Source organism: Perca fluviatilis, chromosome 24 (assembly GCF_010015445.1).
Source record: "Perca fluviatilis chromosome 24, GENO_Pfluv_1.0, whole genome shotgun sequence".
NCBI lineage: Eukaryota > Metazoa > Chordata > Actinopteri > Perciformes > Percidae > Perca > Perca fluviatilis.
Genome location: NC_053135.1, coordinates 11,228,397 through 11,248,792, shown reverse-complemented (window position 1 = coordinate 11,248,792; position 20,396 = coordinate 11,228,397). Strand labels below are relative to the sequence as shown.

Sequence of the window (20,396 nt, the reverse complement as noted above, 5' to 3'; positions counted from 1 at the left end):
ACCATACATTACAAGATTGTGTTCTTTATCCTTTAAAATCCTTAAAGTCAAGTCAGCCACAGCAGCCTCACCACACACTACAAGGGAGACACTTCCCCTACTTTAAAGGGGAAGTGCACACTGAAGGAGGAGAAGGGAGGAGGCGGCAGCAGTTGCGTGTATACTGTATATCTGTATTTTCCTGATGGGGGTCGCTGGTCACGCTGAGGATGAAGCAGTAGTGTCCACTAACCCTTCACCTATTAACCTGTTTTTTGTACCCTCTTTCATCCACCAGCCCCTTGCAGCTTTTGTTCACCACAGCCCAGGACTGCCCATGAATGGAAGGAGGATAGAGAGCTGTTATCACTGCAGCCTCAAAATGATAAGAACATGGTAACATCAGTAGGTTTGGTCCTCCATAATGGCCCCCAGACATGTCTGCAACAAATATTTATGATCTTAAACTAAACCTCAGTTAGAGAATCCAAGGATGAATATATGAAGTGGAAATACATCCAACTGTTTAAATTTTCTCCTTTGTTACACATTTACAAGCCAAGAGAATGACTACTTTCAACATCAAACTATTTGAATGTCTCTCCATCCTCCAAGAAGTTTACTTTTTAGCTTTTTTTTTTTTTTAGCTGTCTCGGGTGAAAAATTTTTGTTTTTCAGAACATTTAGAAGCTGTACAAACACTACTTTCTTTAGAAATGTGGACTGGAATCAGAGTTTTGAGAAAGTGGGGAGATCTAATTTTTTTTTTTAACATTTGTGTTTATTTCAGCATCGGTGAAAGGATTTTGGGCCCAAAAGTGACAAGGGAAAAAAAATATAACTAAGAAATGAATAAATAAATGGGCATGATATATGAATGTATACAAGTAGAAGTAAATGATGAAACACAGCAATGTAATATTATTTAATCAAATATTGCTCTTTAATATACAGTATATTTATATATTTTTTGGCAACTTGTTTAATCATATATTTTTTTTGTATCTTGCACATTAAATTAATTAATGTTTTATCTATGTATTTCCTGTGTCGCCTTTGATGCTAATAGTAGCATAGTAAAATGTATGCTAGCTAGCTAATTGGAGCCAGGTGGCAGTTGGCTTAGCATTAAGACTGGACACACAAAGAAACAGCTAAAAATAGCCTCTAAAGCTCAATAATGAACACATTTAATCTTATTTGTTTAATTCATATACAAACAGAAATGTAAAACCAACAAAGTGTTTTTTTTAGTTGTTGCTGTGGTAGCTGGACACAGCGACTAGAAGTAAGCTAACATGAACTCTCTCAGCAAGAAAACGAATAAGTGTACTCATTTCTCTAAATGTCTAGCTGTTTGATTAATAAATCCAGATGGTTTAGATATACCATATACACAAGCGCATGAATACATTTTTAATGTCACACAATGAAAGCTGAGCGGTTGTTTTTATTCCTGCTTTGAGTTTTAGAAGCACTCATTTTGTCAAGGTACCCGACATGTTCTGTAAAGCTGTTACAGCCATAACATAAGTAGGTTAAAACAAATGCTAAGATGTATTTGCTTCATTTATTTGGCCCTGGACTGACCCAAACATATACATACAACAGCGTGTATGTCTGAAATTATAACAGCTGTCACACAAATCTCATATTTAAACACAGCGTTGGATGGAAAGCCGGCGGGGATCTTTTTTTTTTTTTTTTTACCAAACAGGGAAGAGTCCTTCCCTGATAGTCTGGAGCAGACCTGGTGTTGTCCGAGATGGACCAGCTCCAGTTAGATAATGATTTTAAACAGAAATGTTCCAGAGCCCCTGCAAGGACGCTAAGCAGGGAGGACAATGTGGACATGAAACCACAACATCCTCACATTACAAAGGAGAAGATGGAGCATCTTGGCTTTCCAAGAACTTTCTGTTCCACAGTAAACTAGTGATCTAATCTTTATTTAGTCATACACAGTTGAAAAATTGAATGTGATATGATTAATTTAAGGTCATATTCGGTTCGGCACAGGATATCAAAGCTTTTTAGTCATGCTAGCTAACGATTTTTAAAATTTGCTTATAATGTTTTAAAAAATCTGCTTTCACTGCTTAAACTTCCTTATTCCTAACTTCTTCTAGGTCTTCCATTTCAACGGACACTTCAGTTTTACTGGTTACACCTAAATTGATACTTCAACCTTATTCATTTTTTCAGAAAATGTAGCGTTTTGCAGCTTTATTTAATTTTTTTTTCCAAACAGGCCAGGAAGTGAGCTGAAAGACACAAGTTAAATACAAATTTAACAATATGTCACTAGCCTACTGCTACTACTGAATCCCTTATTAACAATATTTTTGAATCAGTTATTGTCCTGATCTTTGCAAAATGCTACAAAGTTTCAAATGTACAAAAGGAGTCCGTTTTTGGGAAACAGATTTGGTTTTAACGGCTTGGTCACTTGTCTCCTCTTCCCGCAGACATGTTTACCTTGTTTATCTCTCTCTGCTCAGTGGATTTGTTTGGCATCTGTTCTCAGCACAGAAGCCCTCGGAGAATATGAGCTGCAATTTAATGGATAAAGCTTTGGCCGCGTCGAGGTCTAAAGGTGATAATCCTTTAGGCCACTCCTAGCCTTTGTCTTTACGCAGGCTGACCTTTGAGGCCAAACACACTTGACTGTGACAGATGAGAAAAATATCCTGCTGCCAGTGAATGCCACACTTGACAGGCGTTATTTCCCCCCCTGATAGCTAGTTGAGCTCCATCCCAGCTGTATATACAACGCTGCTGAAACACTGTTGGATGAGATTTGTGCAGCACATTTTCATATAATGCAGAATGACATACAATAAAAAAATATATGTATATGTTATTAATAAGGAAATAAACATGGTATTAATTTACTTTGTGCTTCAACTTCTGACTGCAGCACCAGACTTTTCATGAAGCACACAAACATGTTTGTGCGTGCAAGTGTTTTAACCGCCTGCCTGTCCGGGTGACTTATGCATGGACAACACGTGCACATACAGACACATACAATGACAAATGACGAAGATCCAGGTACAAGGAAGAAGCACTTGTGCACAGGATACCGACTGACGGTTGTTTTTACTCAATGTGACTGACAGCCGAGAGGAGAGGAGAACAATAACAATAGAACAATAGAGTTAGAGGAACCGAGTGGATTTTGGCCTTGAAACAAGACTTTTAAAAACTCTGAGCGTAGGCGTGAAGCATTGGTGTTCGGAAGCTATTAGAAGTTTCCTTTCTGTTAAAGGGATAGATAGGTGGGCCAACGCATTTTTTTGTGCATGTATTGTTTCATCCCGGTGCTACACCGGCAGCGCCGCCGCTAGTTAGCTTAGCGTAGTGAATGGAATCCTATGTTGCCGGTTAGCATGTTGTGAGTAAAAGTGAGCCAAAAAAAAACAACCTAATTACTTGCACTGAGACAAAAAAATGCGTTGGCCCACCTATCTACAGCCAGGTTAGACCGTGATAAGCCTTATTTCAACAAACGGTGGCGTATTCCTTTAAGTCTGGGCTTTATCAGGGTGCGGGGTAACTAATCAAAGCGCTGACTACTCACGCCTGAATTATATAGCCATTAATTCAAGGGACTGCACACTGGTCAGTGCAAAATATGTTGCAGGGATCACTGCTGAGATGTTTCGCGCTTGACTAAAAGTGCAATAACGTTGTGACCTTTTCATTTTACTGGCTCAAACACTAATGCGAGAAGCAGCTCGGCCTTTATTATAGCATTGACATAGCAACAAGTGGGACGGTAGCTGGGTAGCTAATGTATTTCCTGAATGTATGAAATCCAGATCGGGGCAATAAAGTGTCGGGATTGCTCTATTTTGCACAGTCAACAACATCTACTTGTTTCATAAAAAGCATAACTGCTAGACACACATAGTTTTTTTTTCGTCTTGGCACATATTTAATGTAGGCCTAATCAAATAATGTTTTACGGACATGTTTTTGGGGGCTCCATACTCTACACATTTTTTTTTATGTCTAATACCATGAAGGGAAAAAATCTAATTTCTTTGGGCTTTTCTGCCTTTAATCGATAGGACAGAAAGAAGGGGAAGACATGCAGGAAATCATCACAGGTCAGACTCGAACCCTGGACCTCTGCGTCAAGGCATAAACCTTCAAGTATATGTGTGCCTGCTCTACCCACTGAGCCAACCCGGCCACACCACGGAGTAAGCATTTTTGAGTATGATGGCAAACCACAGCAAAGGCCAGCTCAAATTGTTTTCTTAACATGATCTTTTAAAAGTAGGTTCCTGTTTTTTTAAGATTTTCTGGGCTTTTCTTTCCATATTTTTTAGACAGTTCAGGAAGAGAGGAAATGGGGTAGAGATAAAGGGGATGGCATGCAGGAAAGGGCCACAGGTCAGATTGGAACCCCGGCCAGCTGCCAAAGGACTCAGCAAGGGTGATCATGAGGTCACCCCATGTTTCTGGTTGGTTGAGTCCCATGGATGGATTTGGTTCCAGTCAGACCTTCTTTTGTTTCAGGTGGCAGGAAAGCAGACTTGTTAAGAATCAGTCTATTTTAAAGCTCATCATATACAGAGTACAGACCAAAGGAAACAGATTATCTGTCACTGCAGTGGGAAGACGGGAGAATATATGTGGTACTGACTTAGTAAAAGTCTTGATAGGATCTGTGTGGTACTGGCACCATGGGCTAAATATGACCCCATCTATTAGAATAGAACAGGATGCCTTTTATTGTCACTATACACATGCACAATGACATTAAAAGCAACTCCTTTTTCAGTGCCAACATGTACGTAAAATAAATATAACATGAAATAAAATAAATAGTGCAAAAAAATGGGGGAAAGGTGCACAGTTCTGAGACGCTATATACTTAGAAAAATAATAGTTTTATATACAGTGTGATATGCAGTGTGGGTTATTGCACATTATTCGAATATGAAGATTGCCCAATAAAGGTGATCATATTCAATGAGTAATAGATATTGGACAATGAGAGTAATGATATTGCACAGTATACAGATATTGCACAGTCATGGAATTGCACATTATTATCAATAGTATTGAATATTAAATATTGAACAGTAGGTGGAAAGTCCGGTGGTTGGGGGTTAGACTGTAAAGTCAGTGCATGTGTGAGTTCAAAGTTTATTAGGTTATATTAGTTTATAGGTTATGGCTTTTGCAAAAAAAAAAAAAAGATACAAATCTAAATTTGGTATCGTAGGCAAAGTTCTAAGCATTTGAGCTTTTTTTTTTTTTTATTTAAAGTCAGCCACCTTAACATACACAACATTCTCTCTCTCATATCTCGGCTGTGGTTTTTGGGAAAATTCCTTAAGGGTCCTCCTGTCGTCTCTAGAGTGTCTTAACTCCTTTTACTCATATCTCATAAAAAAACTGTATCCAATGATAGTCTAAACAAGGAGAGAGTCCACTTGAAATCAGATTTTTCTCAGGCCTCCGTGTAACTGTGACCCACAAAAAGACTCTGACTCTTTGGTCCTCAAGCATGACCTCGCTGCTTCTTCATCTTAGACAAAAATAGATGCAAGTATAAACTATTTTCTCAGATGCAGATTGCAAATGTTTGAAGAGGTGGCGATGCATTAGTCACAAATGACAAAGTCCTATGTCAAAAATTGAACTTTAATGGTTACCCAGAAGAAAGTATATTATTTATTATTTTGTATTTACACTTGAGTTTACATCAAAAAACTTGCAAGATGATTCCTGACTGAACAATGTGTCGGAGAGCTGGAAGACCACATACACACACACAGACACACACACACACACACACACACACACACACACAGACACACACACAGACACGGGGTAAACTAGGACCTTCAACAGCAACAAAAAAAAGAACTCCAATTATGGAAAGAAATTGTCATTTAGACCAAAAGAAATGAATCGATGTTGTCTTGTGTTTTATCTCTAAAGAAATTTTTGACAGAATGTTAAAAAGGGATGTCGAAGGCAAAGGACACTGTAATACATCACACTTTGACTCGTTTCCTCTGTTTAGACTCTCAGTTTCTTTGAACAAGAGCATACTTGTGAGAGGGATGACTGGCTTGTTTTTAAACCATCAGATTAAAAACTCCTGTGTAGACAAGACCAAAAACACACGTCTGCTCTCGGTGCTTGGATTATCTTAAACATCTGCCAATTAAGCACAGCCGAAAGTGCTGACGGAAAGAGAAATAAATCATCTTTTTGGATTCTACAATTCTACTAAAAAGCAGGTCAGATGAGCTGGTGAGACCACTCGTTCTGAAATCCTGAAGAGAGAAGGGGAACCTGTTCTCAAGTGTTAGAGATGGGGAAAGTCTGATCGTGAAGCGTCTCCGCCATTTGTCCTGAAACATTTCCTCCCGTCCACCTCTTCTTCCCACCTCCTTTCTTCCTGCTCTCTTTACCGATCGGGTCTTTGGAGGCAGAAGACTTTGGCCTGGTTGTCTCCTGAAGCGGTGACTGCGAGAGACGCTTCCCTGAAGGACAGATGAACAAAAGATCATTTAGTGATTGAAGAAAAAGGCTAAAAACCATCCCAATAATGCACCAAACTAGAGCCCGGCCGATAAAGGATTTTTAAGGCCGATATCGATACAAATATTAGTTTTATATTTATATATTTATATATATATATATATATATATATATATATATATATATATATATATATATATATATATATATATATATATATATATATATTATACACACACACACATTACTTTTTTATCCAGAAAAGTGTAACAAAACATAAACTGATTTCCTTAACATTAGTTATTTGTAGTTATTTATGAGTCCTCACTGAAATAATGATTGTTTTATTGTCACAACAGAACAGAGGAACGTCAAAATATAATAAGTTCTGATAAATAAAATGTATTAAAATACAAAACTTAACTTATGTCCTTTGAACAAAAACACAGGGAGGTTGTAGAGCGCCCTCTGGTGGACAAACTATGCAACGCCAACACTCAGAACATGGTTGAAGGAGGTTCCTCTGTTTTTATATATTCATTTATCAGCCATTATATATATATATATATATATATATATATATATGAACTGTGAGAGTATATTTACACCCAAGAACAGTTTTGAGAGAGACAATATCTAATGTGGAAGTAACGACACGGCAAAGTGGTACCTGTTGATGGTGAAGTTGAGGATCTCTGCGGCGTGGCCTCGGTACTCGCACACTAAGCCGCCGGAACGAGCGTCCCATAATCGCAGCGCTCCGTCTAAGCAGCAGGTGGACACCACAGAAGAAGACTCTTCCCACTGCAGGTGAACGATGCCAGCCTGGGGAGGAACACAGAGGGGAACGTCAGGGGGACGACCGCAGCTGGGAACAGCTGTCACTTCTGACTCTAAACCCACTTTAACACTGGTTAGGTAGCTCCTCCTCCTCTCTCTCTCTCTCTCTCTCTCTCTCTCTCTCTCTCTCTCTCTCTCTCTCTCTCTCTCTCTCTCTCTCTCTCTCTCTCTCTCTCTCTCTCTCTCTCTCTCTCTCTCTCTCTCTCTCTCTCTCTCGTGTCTACAGGTGTGGTACAGTACATGTGAAGACAATGCGATTGTGTCATCAGTGCTCGGACATCCCGCCTTAGAGACCGTTTTTACCCTCAGGTAGTGAGCCTAATGAACAGCGGCACCTAGTGATGTAAGTGGCTGTGGATTGATTCCATTTCATTTTATGATGTTTTTATCTTTCTCTTATTTTCTGTGGTGGCAGCGATAGTTTTTAGGTTGCTACAACATATTAGATTGCACATTACATTTTATTCATAGGTTTTTATGAGAACAGAGGGCCAGGGCAAAACACATTTCATTGCATTCTTGCAGTACTTTCAAATGCACATGACAAGAAACTTGAAACTTGGGAGTGGTTTAAAGAAATGCCGATAAACCAGAGCACGTTTCTCTCCCACCTCGGAATGCTGTGCGCCAGACCCTCCTCCGCCGCGCTGTGGAGGAAGGGTCCGGGCAATGCGAGACAAGCAGACAAGAGCCCTCCCTGGTGGCTAGGAGATTTAGAGTAAACAGAGCGAGGACATGGGAATGGCATCGGGGGAACTAAACTAAACAACATGTTACCTCATGTTGGCACCTGTGCCTCAGGACCTGCGTCGAGAAGTCGTATATGGCCAGAGTCCCGTCCAGATACGCCAAAGCTACGAGCGGCAGGCTGGAATGCACAAGAAAGATAAAACATGTTCAGAAACCGTAGCGGTGCAAAAAAAAAACTGTCAGTATGGACACTATGGGGACTTTCTGCAGTTTAAGGTCTACTTTTATCTCCAGTCACCGACACGGGAGGTCTCATCACGTTAGGTGGCTTTGCGCTGCTTTACAACTCACATGTTGCAGAATCCCACAGATTCCACAGAGTTGGATTCTTCCTTGTCTGGTGACCCTTTGGCTTTGCCGTCCTCCACGGAGAACACTCCGACCACCTTCACGCACAGACGACAAAAAAAAACAAAAAAAACACAGAGATTGGAAGCTGACAGAGAACACTTACAAAGAAGACAACAGCAGCTAACACTACCGCGCTTTATCAGCGCACGCCGCAACTTCCTTCTCCGTCTTAACTCGGGAGGTCGTTCTGACACCCACCTTGCCCGTGGCGGTGTTGATGAGCTTGGCACAGCCGTCCACTGAACCGGTCAGCACCAGAGAGCCGTCCTTGTTACAGGCGAGGCAGGTCAGCGCCCCCTGGTGTGCGTCCCGACCTGCGGGACGAGACGAAACCCCAAAGTCGTTTATCGTCATTTCATATAACACAGGACATAGAACACCGTTAGGGCACACGAAGACAGAAACACCTTACACGGGACATTAGCATGGGCTAGACAGATACAGACAACTAAAGACAACAACACAGACAGAGCAAACGATACTTGGGACAATACATGAACAATCAATGAGTGCAAGTGGAACTGTTGAGAAGGAACCGTTTGTATGCCTTAGGTGACGGTGATGGGTTTTTCTCAGAATTCTTGATTAGCAAATGCAGCCCAGAAACTGATAACTGTCTGCAATGTTGATTACTATTTTAAAAAGGTCCCATGACATGGTGCTGTTTGGATGCTTTTATATAGACCTTAGTGGTCCCCCAATACTGTATCTGAAGTCTCTTTTATATAGACCTTAGTGGTCCCCTAATACTGTATCTGAAGTCTCTTTTATATAGGCCTTAGTGGTCCCCTAATACTGTATCTGAAGTCTCTTTTATATAGACCTTAGTGGTCCCCTAATACTGTATCTGAAGTCTCTTTTATATAGACCTTAGTGGTCCCCTAATACTGTATCTGAAGTCTCTTTTATATAGACCTTAGTGGTCCCCTAATACTGTATCTGAAATTCAGCCTTGGTGCAGAATTACAGCCACTAGAGCCAGTCCCACAATGAGCCTTCCTTAGGATGTGCCATTTCTGTGTCTGTAGTTATTGAGGAGGAGAGGGGGACAAGGTGGAGGGTGGGAGTGTGGCCTTAACCAACTGCCACTTTGCTTGTTTGAAAGCCATGATGTCTCTCTCCCATGGGTGGGCCAAATTCTCTGGGCGGGCAAAGCAGAGAAAGGGTTTCAGATCGGATTCCAGATCGGCCCATCTGAGCTTTCATTTTCTCAAAGACAGAGCAGGATACCCAGGGCTCGGTTTACACCTATCACCATTTCTAGCCACTGGGGGACCATGGGCAGGCTGGGGGAACTCATATTAATGTTAAAAAAAACTCAAAGTGAAATTTTCATGCCATGGGACCTTTATAAACCACTGCTAATGACTGGGATTTCCCCAACAAAAACAAAGTCTTCTACAACTAGTTTACCCTGAGTTTATGTTTGCTGCTCTTGTCTGTTTGATTAGGCTAGAACTCTGTATTTGTTTATTAATGCCTGATCCTTTTATAGTTTCGCTTACTTTCTTTCACTTTACTTGTCTTGCGTTTGTTTTACTCTATTAAACAATGACCTCCTTTAAACCGCTCTCATCACAGTCAGTCCCAGAATGACTTTCCTATTTGGTCGGAGCAGCAGAGTCACATGAAACGTTCCTCTCATACACTCCTTTTTTAATAGTTTTTATTTTATTTAAAGATCAGTTTTGGGGGCATTTTTAGGCCTTTATTTTCACAGAACAGCTGAAGACATGAAAGGGGGGAGGGAGTGGGGGGGGAACGACATGCAGCAAAAGGCCGCAGATCGGAGTCCAACCCGAGGAGTAAACCTCTATATACGTGCGCCTCCTCTACCAACCGAGCTAACCCGGCCACTCTCCTACGCTCTTATCTCTCCTCAACTCTTCTATACATGTCTTGTGTGACCTTTTGTCAAGTTCCTATTTGTTATGGTTCTTCATTTATGCAAATTATAAACCACCTAGACAACACAAATCCACTAAAAGCCTAAAATATGAACGCTAACGGCAGGACGAAGCTGCCGGACTCACCTTTAATGACGTGGACAGCGTTTCCCTGCTTCAGATCCCACACGCGTACTGTGCCATCCTCGTAACCCACCACAGCCCGTTTACCTGGAGCCAAACGAAGGGGCAGAAAGAAAATAAATACACAATTCAGTGTTTGTTTGTTTTTTTTACACTTAAGACTTTTAAGAACTCTTTTTTTTTTATTTTTTGTGAGTGACTTTGTGTCTCGTTTTCCCCGTCTCTCACCGTCGGGGAGGACTTTGCCGCTGGTTGCCTGGCATGCAGAACTCTGGAAGGTTTTACAGTCTCCCGACGGGATCTTCCACATCCACACGTTGCCGTCGTCCGTTCCCGCCAGCAGCACCGGAGCGCAGGGATGCCACTCCAACCACTGGGGAGGAAGCAGGGCAGACGGCCACCAATCAACAGCTGCTTTACCACGCAGTTCATTTCCCTCTGATTCCCCACTGCAGTTTTGTGCTGGTGGCCAACGAGCAGATCTTATGACGATCGGGGGTTGCGTGCCTCGCAAAAGAGCGACTCAGCAGGTCGCGGTTGAGCGAGGGGAGAATGTCTTCATCCTTCAGCTTCCTCCACAAGACCACAAATTCTCAGCCTGAGCGGTCATCCCTTCTGACTTCCTCATAAATTCCTTCAGCCCGAGTAAGAGACTTTACACAAGTGCTTACAGATGCACCAAGCTAAACAAGACGCACGTCCAGGCCGATGCAGTATTTCTGGAGTTCACTCTTACACAGTACACGCACACACGCACAGCACACACACACGCACAGCGCGCACACACACGCACAGCGCACACACACACGCGCACACACACACACGCGCGCACACAAGCCCTTACCTCCAGATCTCCCACTTCGAAGGACCAGATCTCCTCTTTGGTGTCTACTTTCCACACTTTAATCACACCGCTCATGTCACCCGTAGCTACCATGGAGGAGTCATGGCTGAACAAGGCGCACGTCACAGAGTCCTTGTGGCCTGTGGAAACAGAAGGGAAAGAATTGCTTTTGTAGATGCAGTCTTCAGTCTCTCCAGAAGAAAAAAAACGCGATTATGCGATCGCATAATTCAATGCATAATCGGCCAAAGTCTGCATATTTTTCAAATATGCCGCACTTTCGCCACATAAATTGCCGATTTCCGCGCAAAATATGCGGGGCTTGCATGATTTCATAATCCCCAGCATTTTCGTTGCAAAAAAAAGTCACATATATCTTAGCAGAAAGTTGAAAAATGTTGCGTTTACTTCACACAAGAGCAGCCATTTTCCACTGTTGCCATGGGAACGTTATGAAGTGACGTAATTGCGCGACGTGAACATCATCGAAAAGCAGGGTGTTGGGGGAATCACTTTTTTCTCTCTTTTTTATCAAACCGCAGTTTTTGGAAGTTCCCGCAATTTCACTGCATAAAATTGCATAAATATGCCGCATTTTTTAAGAAAACGTGCCACATAATCAAGCATTTTTGCCCGCAACAATCACAAAAAAAACTCCGCATTTTTCTGGAAGGACTGAGTCTTTTATCTTTTAGCCTCAGAGTGGCTATGCGTCACCACTACAGCTTTCCTCAACTGGCAAATAACATCGACTACAGGGCGTAACCACCACAAGTGGAGAAACAAAAAAGGATTCAAAAACGTGCTTGGTGTGAACGCAGCCCTTTCGGGCAGGGAACCAAAGCCGTTATCTATGCTCTCTTCAAAGCCACCAGACTCCATAGACAAAAACCGGTAATTTTACCTTCGCAGGACACGGGAGTTGCTGGTCTACCGCTGCCTCGGTCGGTTAGTTCGTTTGGGTTATTGTGTAACTTCTGTGTTTTAGAGGCTTACTTCGGATTCATCAAAGTCACACAATTACACAAACAAACAAACCGATCGAGGCAGCGGTGGACCAGCAACCCCTGTGTTCTGCGAGGTAGAATTACCGTTTTTGTCAAAGGAGTCTGGTGGCTCCGAAGAGAGCGTAGATGTATTTAACGGCTTCAGTTCCCCCTGTCAAAAAAAGGGCTGATGGCAAGGTAAATCGGTGAAAATATTCATACACATACACCGATCTTGATTCATTTAATGGGTCAATTGTTTTGATGGCTTAAAAGGTGCTCTAAGCGATGGCGCGCATTTTTTAGCTAGCTGCCTGTCCCCTGAACACACTGTAAAAAAAACGCGGTCTCTGTAGACAGCCCAGGCTCCACAAACGGCAACAAAAACAAACTGCGCCAACCTGCACCACCAAACATAACAAACAGTGTTCCAGCCAATAACAAGAAGGATTTGGGGGTGGGGGTAGACTCTGTTTTGTTTGACAATACTTCGAACGTCAACAAGAAGTGACGTTACCAAACATCGCTTAGAGCACCTTTAATTATGTTTTACATTTACAGCGGTACATTGCTTAGCTTCTGCCTGCTTCTCCAAACTGGGGGACGTTCTGACTGACATCTACTGTATGTAATACACTGGCTATGGTCGCTCATGCAACTCAACTTCAAAAAGAATCCAAACTAACCCTTTAACTCTCACCTGTGCACTCCAACAGAACTTCTCCATCGCTGACCCTCCACACGTAGGCCTTGTCATCCTCTCCTCCTGTTACAGCCATGCTGTTTGTCGCAGGATCCAAACTCACGCAAAACACCGAGCCTGAACAGGAGAAAGGGTCAGAGCCATTTAAAAGTTGACCAGGCTGAATCGGCCTGATCATGGGAGCACGAACCCGAGGCAAGGCGTTACCTGTGTGTTTGGAGAAGGTGAGCTCGCTGTCGTCTTGCTCCGCTTCCATCTCGTCCTCGGTCTCCCAGCCCTCGTCGTCGTCGTCTGCGTTTCCAGCGTCTTCAAAGTCAACGTCCTCCAGGTCGTCGGCCAAATCATCTTAGTGAGAGAGAAAGAAAGTTAGAAGGAAGGAGATGACTAGAGGAGGGGGCGCCCTCCCCATCAGCTGGAAAACGCCACAACAATTCCCGAGCTGTGCCTCTAAACTTCTGTCAGAAAGTAAAAGTGTCATTTGCGGTTCAATTTAGTTGATCTTTATAGCCGAGACACACCAACCAGACGACCGACCGTCGGCAGAAAAGCCAGTCGGAATGATCAGTCGGGTCCCCGAGGTCCAAAAAACTGCCTCGGGACACACTGAGGCGACACCGACTTGAGAAACGTAATACGTCTCCATAGCAGCAGGCGGCGCTACTCTGTATTGTTGCCCAAGAAATGAAAAACGGCAGCTGACTGGACGAACGCGTCACATGGGTTTGTTTTCTCCGGAAATTCAAAGCCAGACTGTCATGGCGGCTCGTTCAGAATACGATCTCATATTGTACTAAAATAGTTCACTGAAACGTGTTTCTGAAAACATTTTAAGCGACAAATAGGCCATGCAGTTACTGAATCTGTCTTCATTTCAGCTCAACAAAGGTCAGATTTTGAGAGACTCTAGTCAGGCTCATTCCGCTCGCCATTTCCGGGTGAGTCCCGACTACCCTGCCTCCGACTGAATACGTCAGGTCGGCCAAAATGAAGGCCGACAGCCCCTCAGACGGACGACGGCACGGGACGCAGAACGAACAGACTCGAGTCACCGACCTCGCCAGACTGTCCAATGGCCGATTTTCGGCTTGCTGTGTCTCTGGCTTTAGAAGAAGGTGAAAGAAATGTGTTTATTCGTCGCACATAATCGACCTAATCACCTCCTTTAAGACTACACAGTTACCAAAACGAATGTCTAGCATTGTACAGTACAAATGTAGTTCCATTCAATCACAGCATTTAACCCATCCTAAGCATTACGCTGAAGTTAGCTTCCGATTCACAGAGTCCAATTCAGCAGGGAAACATAACTTACATTGCTGAGTGGCTGATCCTTTGTTTTTTTTAACCTCTTACTGTATTGAAAGCGTGTTAGTCGTTAAGGTAAATTATTTATTATGTCTAAAACACACTTTTAGATTTGTGAAAGCTTTATTGTCTTTATGAGAACGCAATGAAGGGAGATTTCTTTTCACGATGACAACTTTGAACAAGGTCCACATCGAAAACCACTATACATAGACTTATCAAATCTGGACTAAAGTATCCCAGAGAAGCTAAAGATTCTTAAAAACACAGTTTCAGATTTGTGAAAGCTTTATTCTATTTGTGAAAATGCATTAAAAAGGGAGATTGCCCTGTTTTTTTTTTTCTTCAAATTTAGACCACATTGGACAAGGTCCAGATCCAAAACCATATAGACCTAGAATTGTGAAATCTGGACTAAAGTATTCCAGAGAGGCTAAAGACTCTTAAAAACACACTTTAAGTTTTCCTTAAATTTCCCCTTAAGTGCAGAATCAGAAGCCGCCACGTGAATGACGTTCTACGTAATATTTGTAATTATTTTTATGTGCTTTTTTTGGTGTGTTTGTTGTCTCTGTACTGCTGGCTGGAAACCAAATTGCCCTCCGGGGATAATAAAGATAACTGGATCTAGAGTTGTTCATCACCTCCGTTACTGCCTAAAACGCTAGTATCGGTATCGGGAAGTACTGGAGTTTATGCACCGATCCGATACCACGTAATAAAGCCCTAAAGAAAATCTACGTTCAAGTAGTTTACGGATGTTCTTTTTCCGTTATAACCGACTGTCAAACTGGATAATAAAAGTGTTTAAGTGTTTGTTCATGTTTCACAAAGAGTTTAACCCGAGCCAGGCCGTATAAGATAAAGATAGAAATCATATCACATCCATACAGGGATAGTAGTATACAGTTGTTAAAACATAATAAAATATACGACACGCTGGTATCGGATCGGTACTCGGTATCGGCCGATACGCAAGTTCACGGTATCGGTATCGGGAAGCAAAAAATGGAATCGGACCATCTCTTGGAACCTTGAACCACATAGCAGCAGCATTCGGAGAGCAACTTGGGGCTCAGTGTTTTGGTCAGGAACACTTTGACATGCACCTTCTTTAAGACTAATTACGGTGACCGAAACAAATGTCGAGCCTTACACCGGTTGTCAAAGGAAAACGTTGCCAAACGTGACTACTTGAAGTAGTAACAGCTGTAAACAGTTATCAACCAACCGGGACCGGGCTCCATCTCGTTGAGGTCGATGACTTCAACGATTTCCTCATCTCCGTGGAGCTCAATCGCATTTCCCTGCGTGTTGTTGTCCATGCTGTTAGCGGGCTAAAAGCTAGTAAAACAACCGAAAAGCATGGGGGTGCGAGTACAGCTCGCTAAGCTCTGACTTTAGGCTAACGTTACCTCACTTTGAGTCCTAGCCCAGTTAGAAGTCACACTTTCGCTCGCTACACAAAACGTCGCATTCAGTGTTGTGAATTTAAATAAACAGTAGTTAGATATCAAACTAACGGTATCCCCATGTTTTCTTCACACGCTGCGGTGACTGAAGAGACAGATGCATAATGATGACGTGAGAGGGTAAGCGAGCATCCGGGAGATTCTGAGGCTAACAAGCCATCACCTTCCGTTAGCATCCCATTGACTGCCATTCATTTTGGCGTCACTTTGACAGCGAATAACTTTAGATCTGAAGCGTTTAAAGACTCTATTTGTCAATTGTTTATTTCTAAAGAAACACGACGATGTATAAAAGGCTCCATTACCTTGTATCTCACGTTATGACCCTGTAGCAGCCGTTTTTGTCATAACCACGCGACTTTCTGTCGCACTGTAGAGAAATTACCGTATAGTACAGGAGAAGCTCGCAGGCAGTTTCGACTCACATTAGCTGTTTAAGTTTAATTACTAATGTTAACTAGCATTTTAGTTAGCAATAATTAGCCAGTGCCAATGTTATCTCCTCACATATACCTACGCTCTCCGTCTCTGCAAGATTGGGAACGATTGAGATTTCTCTTGGCACAGCTACCAGAAGACTTACAACTTTTCAGACAGGTTGCTCACGTCAAAGGTACGTCGTCAAGCTCAGTTTGAGTCTGCGCAGTACGCTCAGCTCTCACCGGAAACGTGCTTCTTCTTCACTGGTCTCCGTCCGTCTTTAGCTTTACTCCGTCGAAGTCATGGTCGAAGTTAGCGTTGTTTACCTCTGTGGGCCACATGCTGGTGGTGCTATGCAAAATAAATCTATATAAACTTCTGGTCATCGTTCAAGACAAGTATTGTGTCATAGGTGGTATTTTTTTAATTCAGTGTGTTAACTAGCTAGTTGTTTGTTGCCGTTTTTTGTTTTTTTCTCGTTAGTGCGAACATGTCTTGCTGTGTAGCAAACATGTGTTCTAACAGACAAGGTTCCGGGTTAAGCTTTTTCAAGTAAGTCCACAGTCTCCATCAGAATAAGGCAAGATTATGATTATTTGAATCACCATTATATAAGCCTGGCAATTCGCTCATGAGTATTAAAAGTAGCATGATGTGCAGTTGTGTTAATCGCGTAGCCAGACCTACACAAAGCTAACGTAAACGTTAATGCCTCAGAGCTGCTCTCTTTCCCACATCAAAAAGTCGCCTATTTTAGTCCTACATGCTGTACTCAGTCGTACACTAGCCCACATAGTGCCCAGTTGAATGCTTTCCACCATTTTTAATATACCACCACAGCCACGTTTTATTGTTTTGGTTGGATGCGAGTCACAGATCAGCTTGTGCATTGTCCCTGCAATTGATTCTCAATCAGGGAGTGAGATCATTTTAGGGTAGCATGGCATGCAGATTCTTTGAGAAAAAACAACAACAACTTCATCACTCTTCATCCATTTGGTTTAATTTCCATTCCATTCAACACATACAAACTGTTGCTGTTCACACTAGGCAGTTGGCAGTCTGAGGTTGAGAACCATAGATGTAGCTTGTAGTGACTTTGAGGATTCATTTTCTCGAACAACGTGATATGTGCTTTTTTTTTTCTTTTCTTGTCAGGTTCCCCCTCAATGACAAAGACCGGTTGAAGCAGTGGATACACAATGTCAAGAGAACGAGCTGGACGCCAACCAAGCATTCTCGCCTCTGCGCCATTCACTTCAGACAGGACTGTTTCCTCGTTTTCCGGGAAAGGATTATGCTTAAACCAGACGCCGTGCCAACCATCTTCTACCCAGATTTACATGCGAAGGCCAAGGTGAGGCACACCAGCGTCAGTAGGAACGCGACGGCTAGGAAGACTGACCCTGCCACGCAAGCGCGTAGACGCAGGAACGTCAGTCATGACCACGATTACATCGTTTGCGCTCCCAGCGAACCGCAGACGGTCGAGGCGAACGTAGCCAGCTGCGAGCGTAGCCCTTCTGCAGATCACGGCGGGTACTCGCTGAAAACCTCCGCCAGTCCTCTACAGGGGAAGGCGCCGCTTCTTCAGAGTAGATTGCTTTCTTGCAAGAAAAAGATGAAGCTTCAAGAGCAGACCATCAGAAGACTGAAACAGAAAGTGGCGTCTCCCTCCTCAGTTGTTCCAAGTTGCTCGTGTTCTTGCAAGAAAAAAGTGAAGCTTGAAAGCGGACAATCCGAAGACTGAAACAGAAGGTGAAGTCTCTCTCCTCGGTTGTCACCGAGCTGGAAGAGAAGCTGCGTGTTGCCACCAACGGCGGCGACGTGCTGGAGGCTTCCTTTAGCGGAGAAATTCAAGTGATCCTTGAGTAAGGCGCACAGCATCGCCCCCAAAAGACTGATCTCCCCTCACCTCGGGCCACCACCGGAGGAAAAAAAAGTGCTTCTAATTGACTTCACCGGTCTCTGTCTGGTGTCGCTGTGTCCATTTATTTTACTGTCTATGGATAATAGGCTACCGCTCAGAAAATATTGCATAACCATGTTTGGAGGATGTTTCAATGGCTGAGGTTGATTTTATAAAGATGCTTCGACCCCTTATTATGTTATTTCTGTTCATAAACATTGTCGTTAACACAAAATCTTTTTTTTTTTTTTTTTGCATTTTGTATCCCACTTAAGCATGATAGCATATTAATAGGCTACTAGAATAACAGCTACTGCTACTACCACACTACAACAGATTTTATCTTTTATTATTTATTATTTATTTTGTGTTTTTTATGCTTAGTTTTGTGCACAGAACAATTCTGTCTCAATGTAGTCATGATAATAAGCCAGTTCCAATAAAGAGATATTTACCTGACAGGAAATCAAGATGACAAGAATCAGCCCTATAATTAATCTTTGTCCTGGCAATCACAAAGAGAGAGATAGATTTGTTAAATCATAGTTCATAGTCAAAGTACTGTTAAATTAGAAAACCCAAATACTAAATAAAAAAAATACCCAAAATACTCAAATTTTCTAAAAATAAAAAATAAATTACATTTATTTGTTTATGTATTTGCTTATCCTTTTTCAATTAACTACTTTTTACATTTTTTTTGAAATTATTATTTATTTTTGTCTTTAGATGTGTAACTGTCCATCCACATCCTCATGGTGTCATTGTGACATAAAGGTAAAAGTGAAATAAATTCCCACAAACTACTAATAATATTTTAATATTTTCAATTTCATCAGCATCATGTAGATAATATTTAATTTAATTTAATTCATTATTTATTTTAATTTTTTTTACATAGTTCTTATTTTTGTGCTGAGTATTTTCTCCAGAAGCAGCCCAGGAAGCAATAGTCCTTGAATGCGCAAAAAATGTCTCGGCCACTTATTCACTCTTAAAATATCAGTGTAAAGTGTTCCTCGTTGTGTGGTTGTAATGTGTCCTTTACAGTCTGACAGTCTGATTACAGTATGTTCCCTTCTCTTACAATGTGAAAAAAACCAGCTGTGTTAAATCTTGTTAGAAAAGAAATGATTCTCTCTCATCCCCTCAATGATTAACGCTCAGTGGCCTCTGAGTACTACACTGAAAGGTCAGACAAGTATGAATCATCACGCTTCACCACGGGCGCTTGTAGTGTCACTAAACTGTAATTTACTTGTCTGGTATTACCGGAGCAAAGGTTAAGCATTTAGAAAGAAGTGACTTGTGTTTACGCAAAGTCATGATGTCACGTTGAGCATTAAGTTTGAAAAAATAATGAATGAAAGTGGCTCTGGTGCCTTGGATATCAAAATACAGAGGTGGCAGTAGCTCAGTCTGTAGGGGGTTGGGTTGGGAACTGGAGGGTTGTTGGTTCAAGTCCCCATACGGATCAAAAGTATGGCGGTGGACTGGTAGCTGGAGAGTTGCCAGTTCACCTCCTGGCCACTGCCAAGGTGCTTTTGAGCAAGGCACTTTCCTGGGCAGCTCCCTCACTCTGACATCTCTCCATTAGTGCATGTATAGGGTATAGGTGCTGAGCATGTGGGTGTAATTCAGACCTGTGTGAAACGGTGTGTGTAGTTTCCCCTTGTGGGATTAATGAAGTATACATTATTATTATTATTATTATATTAGAAACGCTATAATTGCTGCATTATTAAAGGGATACGCCACCGTTTGTTGAAATAGAGCTCATGACGGTCTCCCCTAGCTGTAGATAGGTGGGCCAACGCATTTTTTGTGCATGTATTGTTTAACACCGGCAGCTCCACCGCTAGTTAGCTTAGCGTAGTGAATGGAATCCTATGTTGCCGGTTAGCATGTTGTGAGTAAAAGTGAGCCAACAAAAGACAACAAAAACAACCTCATTACTTTATGGTAGATTATGGTAAATAATGTGACAGCGCATCATGATTTTGGCAGCTAGACAGGTCGGATGACACTGTTTAGAGAGATTTTAGGGAGTTAAACTGTTGGGGGATGAGAGTAAGATTTTGAAAAGTGTGAGTGACATGTCCCCCAAGATCCCCTCAGTGCAATCAGTCCAGCAGAGGGCCAACGTTCAGCCTGAATCCTGACCTCTGTGCTTCAAATAATGAGATGACAAACTTCAGTTTCTAAGTTGACATTTAGATTTTTTTTTTTTTTTTTTTTTGTAAGACTGCAGCAAACCACAGGAATAACATTAGAAGCCAACTCCCATTTTAAAA

The 20,396-nt window shown here is 42.1% G+C and overlaps 2 protein-coding genes across 3 annotated transcripts; one reads left to right on the top strand and one right to left on the bottom strand.

Annotated features, from left to right (window-relative positions):
* Window positions 1-5,625: 5,625 nt before the first annotated feature.
* LOC120554134 (angio-associated, migratory cell protein) lies at window positions 5,626-16,098 on the bottom strand. 2 transcript variants are annotated; one of them, XM_039792768.1, is made up of 11 exons: window positions 16,079-16,098; window positions 13,204-13,341; window positions 12,994-13,113; window positions 11,308-11,447; window positions 10,692-10,836; window positions 10,467-10,550; window positions 8,632-8,747; window positions 8,374-8,468; window positions 8,110-8,200; window positions 7,163-7,317; window positions 5,626-6,494 (listed from the first exon to the last, which is right to left on the bottom strand). In XM_039792768.1, exons 2-11 carry the CDS (start codon window positions 13,250-13,252, stop codon window positions 6,419-6,421), a joined length of 1,071 nt encoding a protein of 356 aa, XP_039648702.1. In that variant the 5' UTR covers window positions 13,253-13,341; window positions 16,079-16,098; the 3' UTR covers window positions 5,626-6,418. The 2 variants fall into 2 exon arrangements, with proteins under 2 accessions (XP_039648702.1, XP_039648701.1); XM_039792767.1 differs by lacking the exon at window positions 16,079-16,098 and adding an exon at window positions 15,533-15,883.
* Window positions 16,099-16,408: 310 nt separating this feature from the next.
* Window positions 16,409-18,572, top strand: LOC120554135 (peroxynitrite isomerase THAP4-like). Its single transcript, XM_039792770.1, has 2 exons — window positions 16,409-16,745; window positions 17,352-18,572. Exons 1-2 carry the CDS (start codon window positions 16,684-16,686, stop codon window positions 17,941-17,943), a joined length of 654 nt encoding a protein of 217 aa, XP_039648704.1. The 5' UTR covers window positions 16,409-16,683; the 3' UTR covers window positions 17,944-18,572.
* The last annotated feature ends 1,824 nt before the right edge of the window (window positions 18,573-20,396 follow it).

Bases quoted from the DNA above. Each gene is read 5' to 3' on its own strand.
- LOC120554134 (XM_039792767.1), bottom strand. From the start codon at position 15,626: ATGGACAACAACACGCAGGGAAATGCGATTGAGCTCCACGGAGATGAG. The intron at 11,448-12,993 runs GTGAGAGTTAAA...CTGTTTCCACAG, and splicing joins AGTTCTGTTGGAGTGCACAG to GCCACAAGGACTCTGTGACG. The intron at 8,469-8,631 runs GTGGGTGTCAGA...CTGTGCGTGAAG, and splicing joins TCAACACCGCCACGGGCAAG to GTGGTCGGAGTGTTCTCCGT.
- LOC120554135 (XM_039792770.1), top strand. From the start codon at position 16,684: ATGTCTTGCTGTGTAGCAAACATGTGTTCTAACAGACAAGGTTCCGGG. The intron at 16,746-17,351 runs GTAAGTCCACAG...TTTTCTTGTCAG, and splicing joins TCCGGGTTAAGCTTTTTCAA to GTTCCCCCTCAATGACAAAG.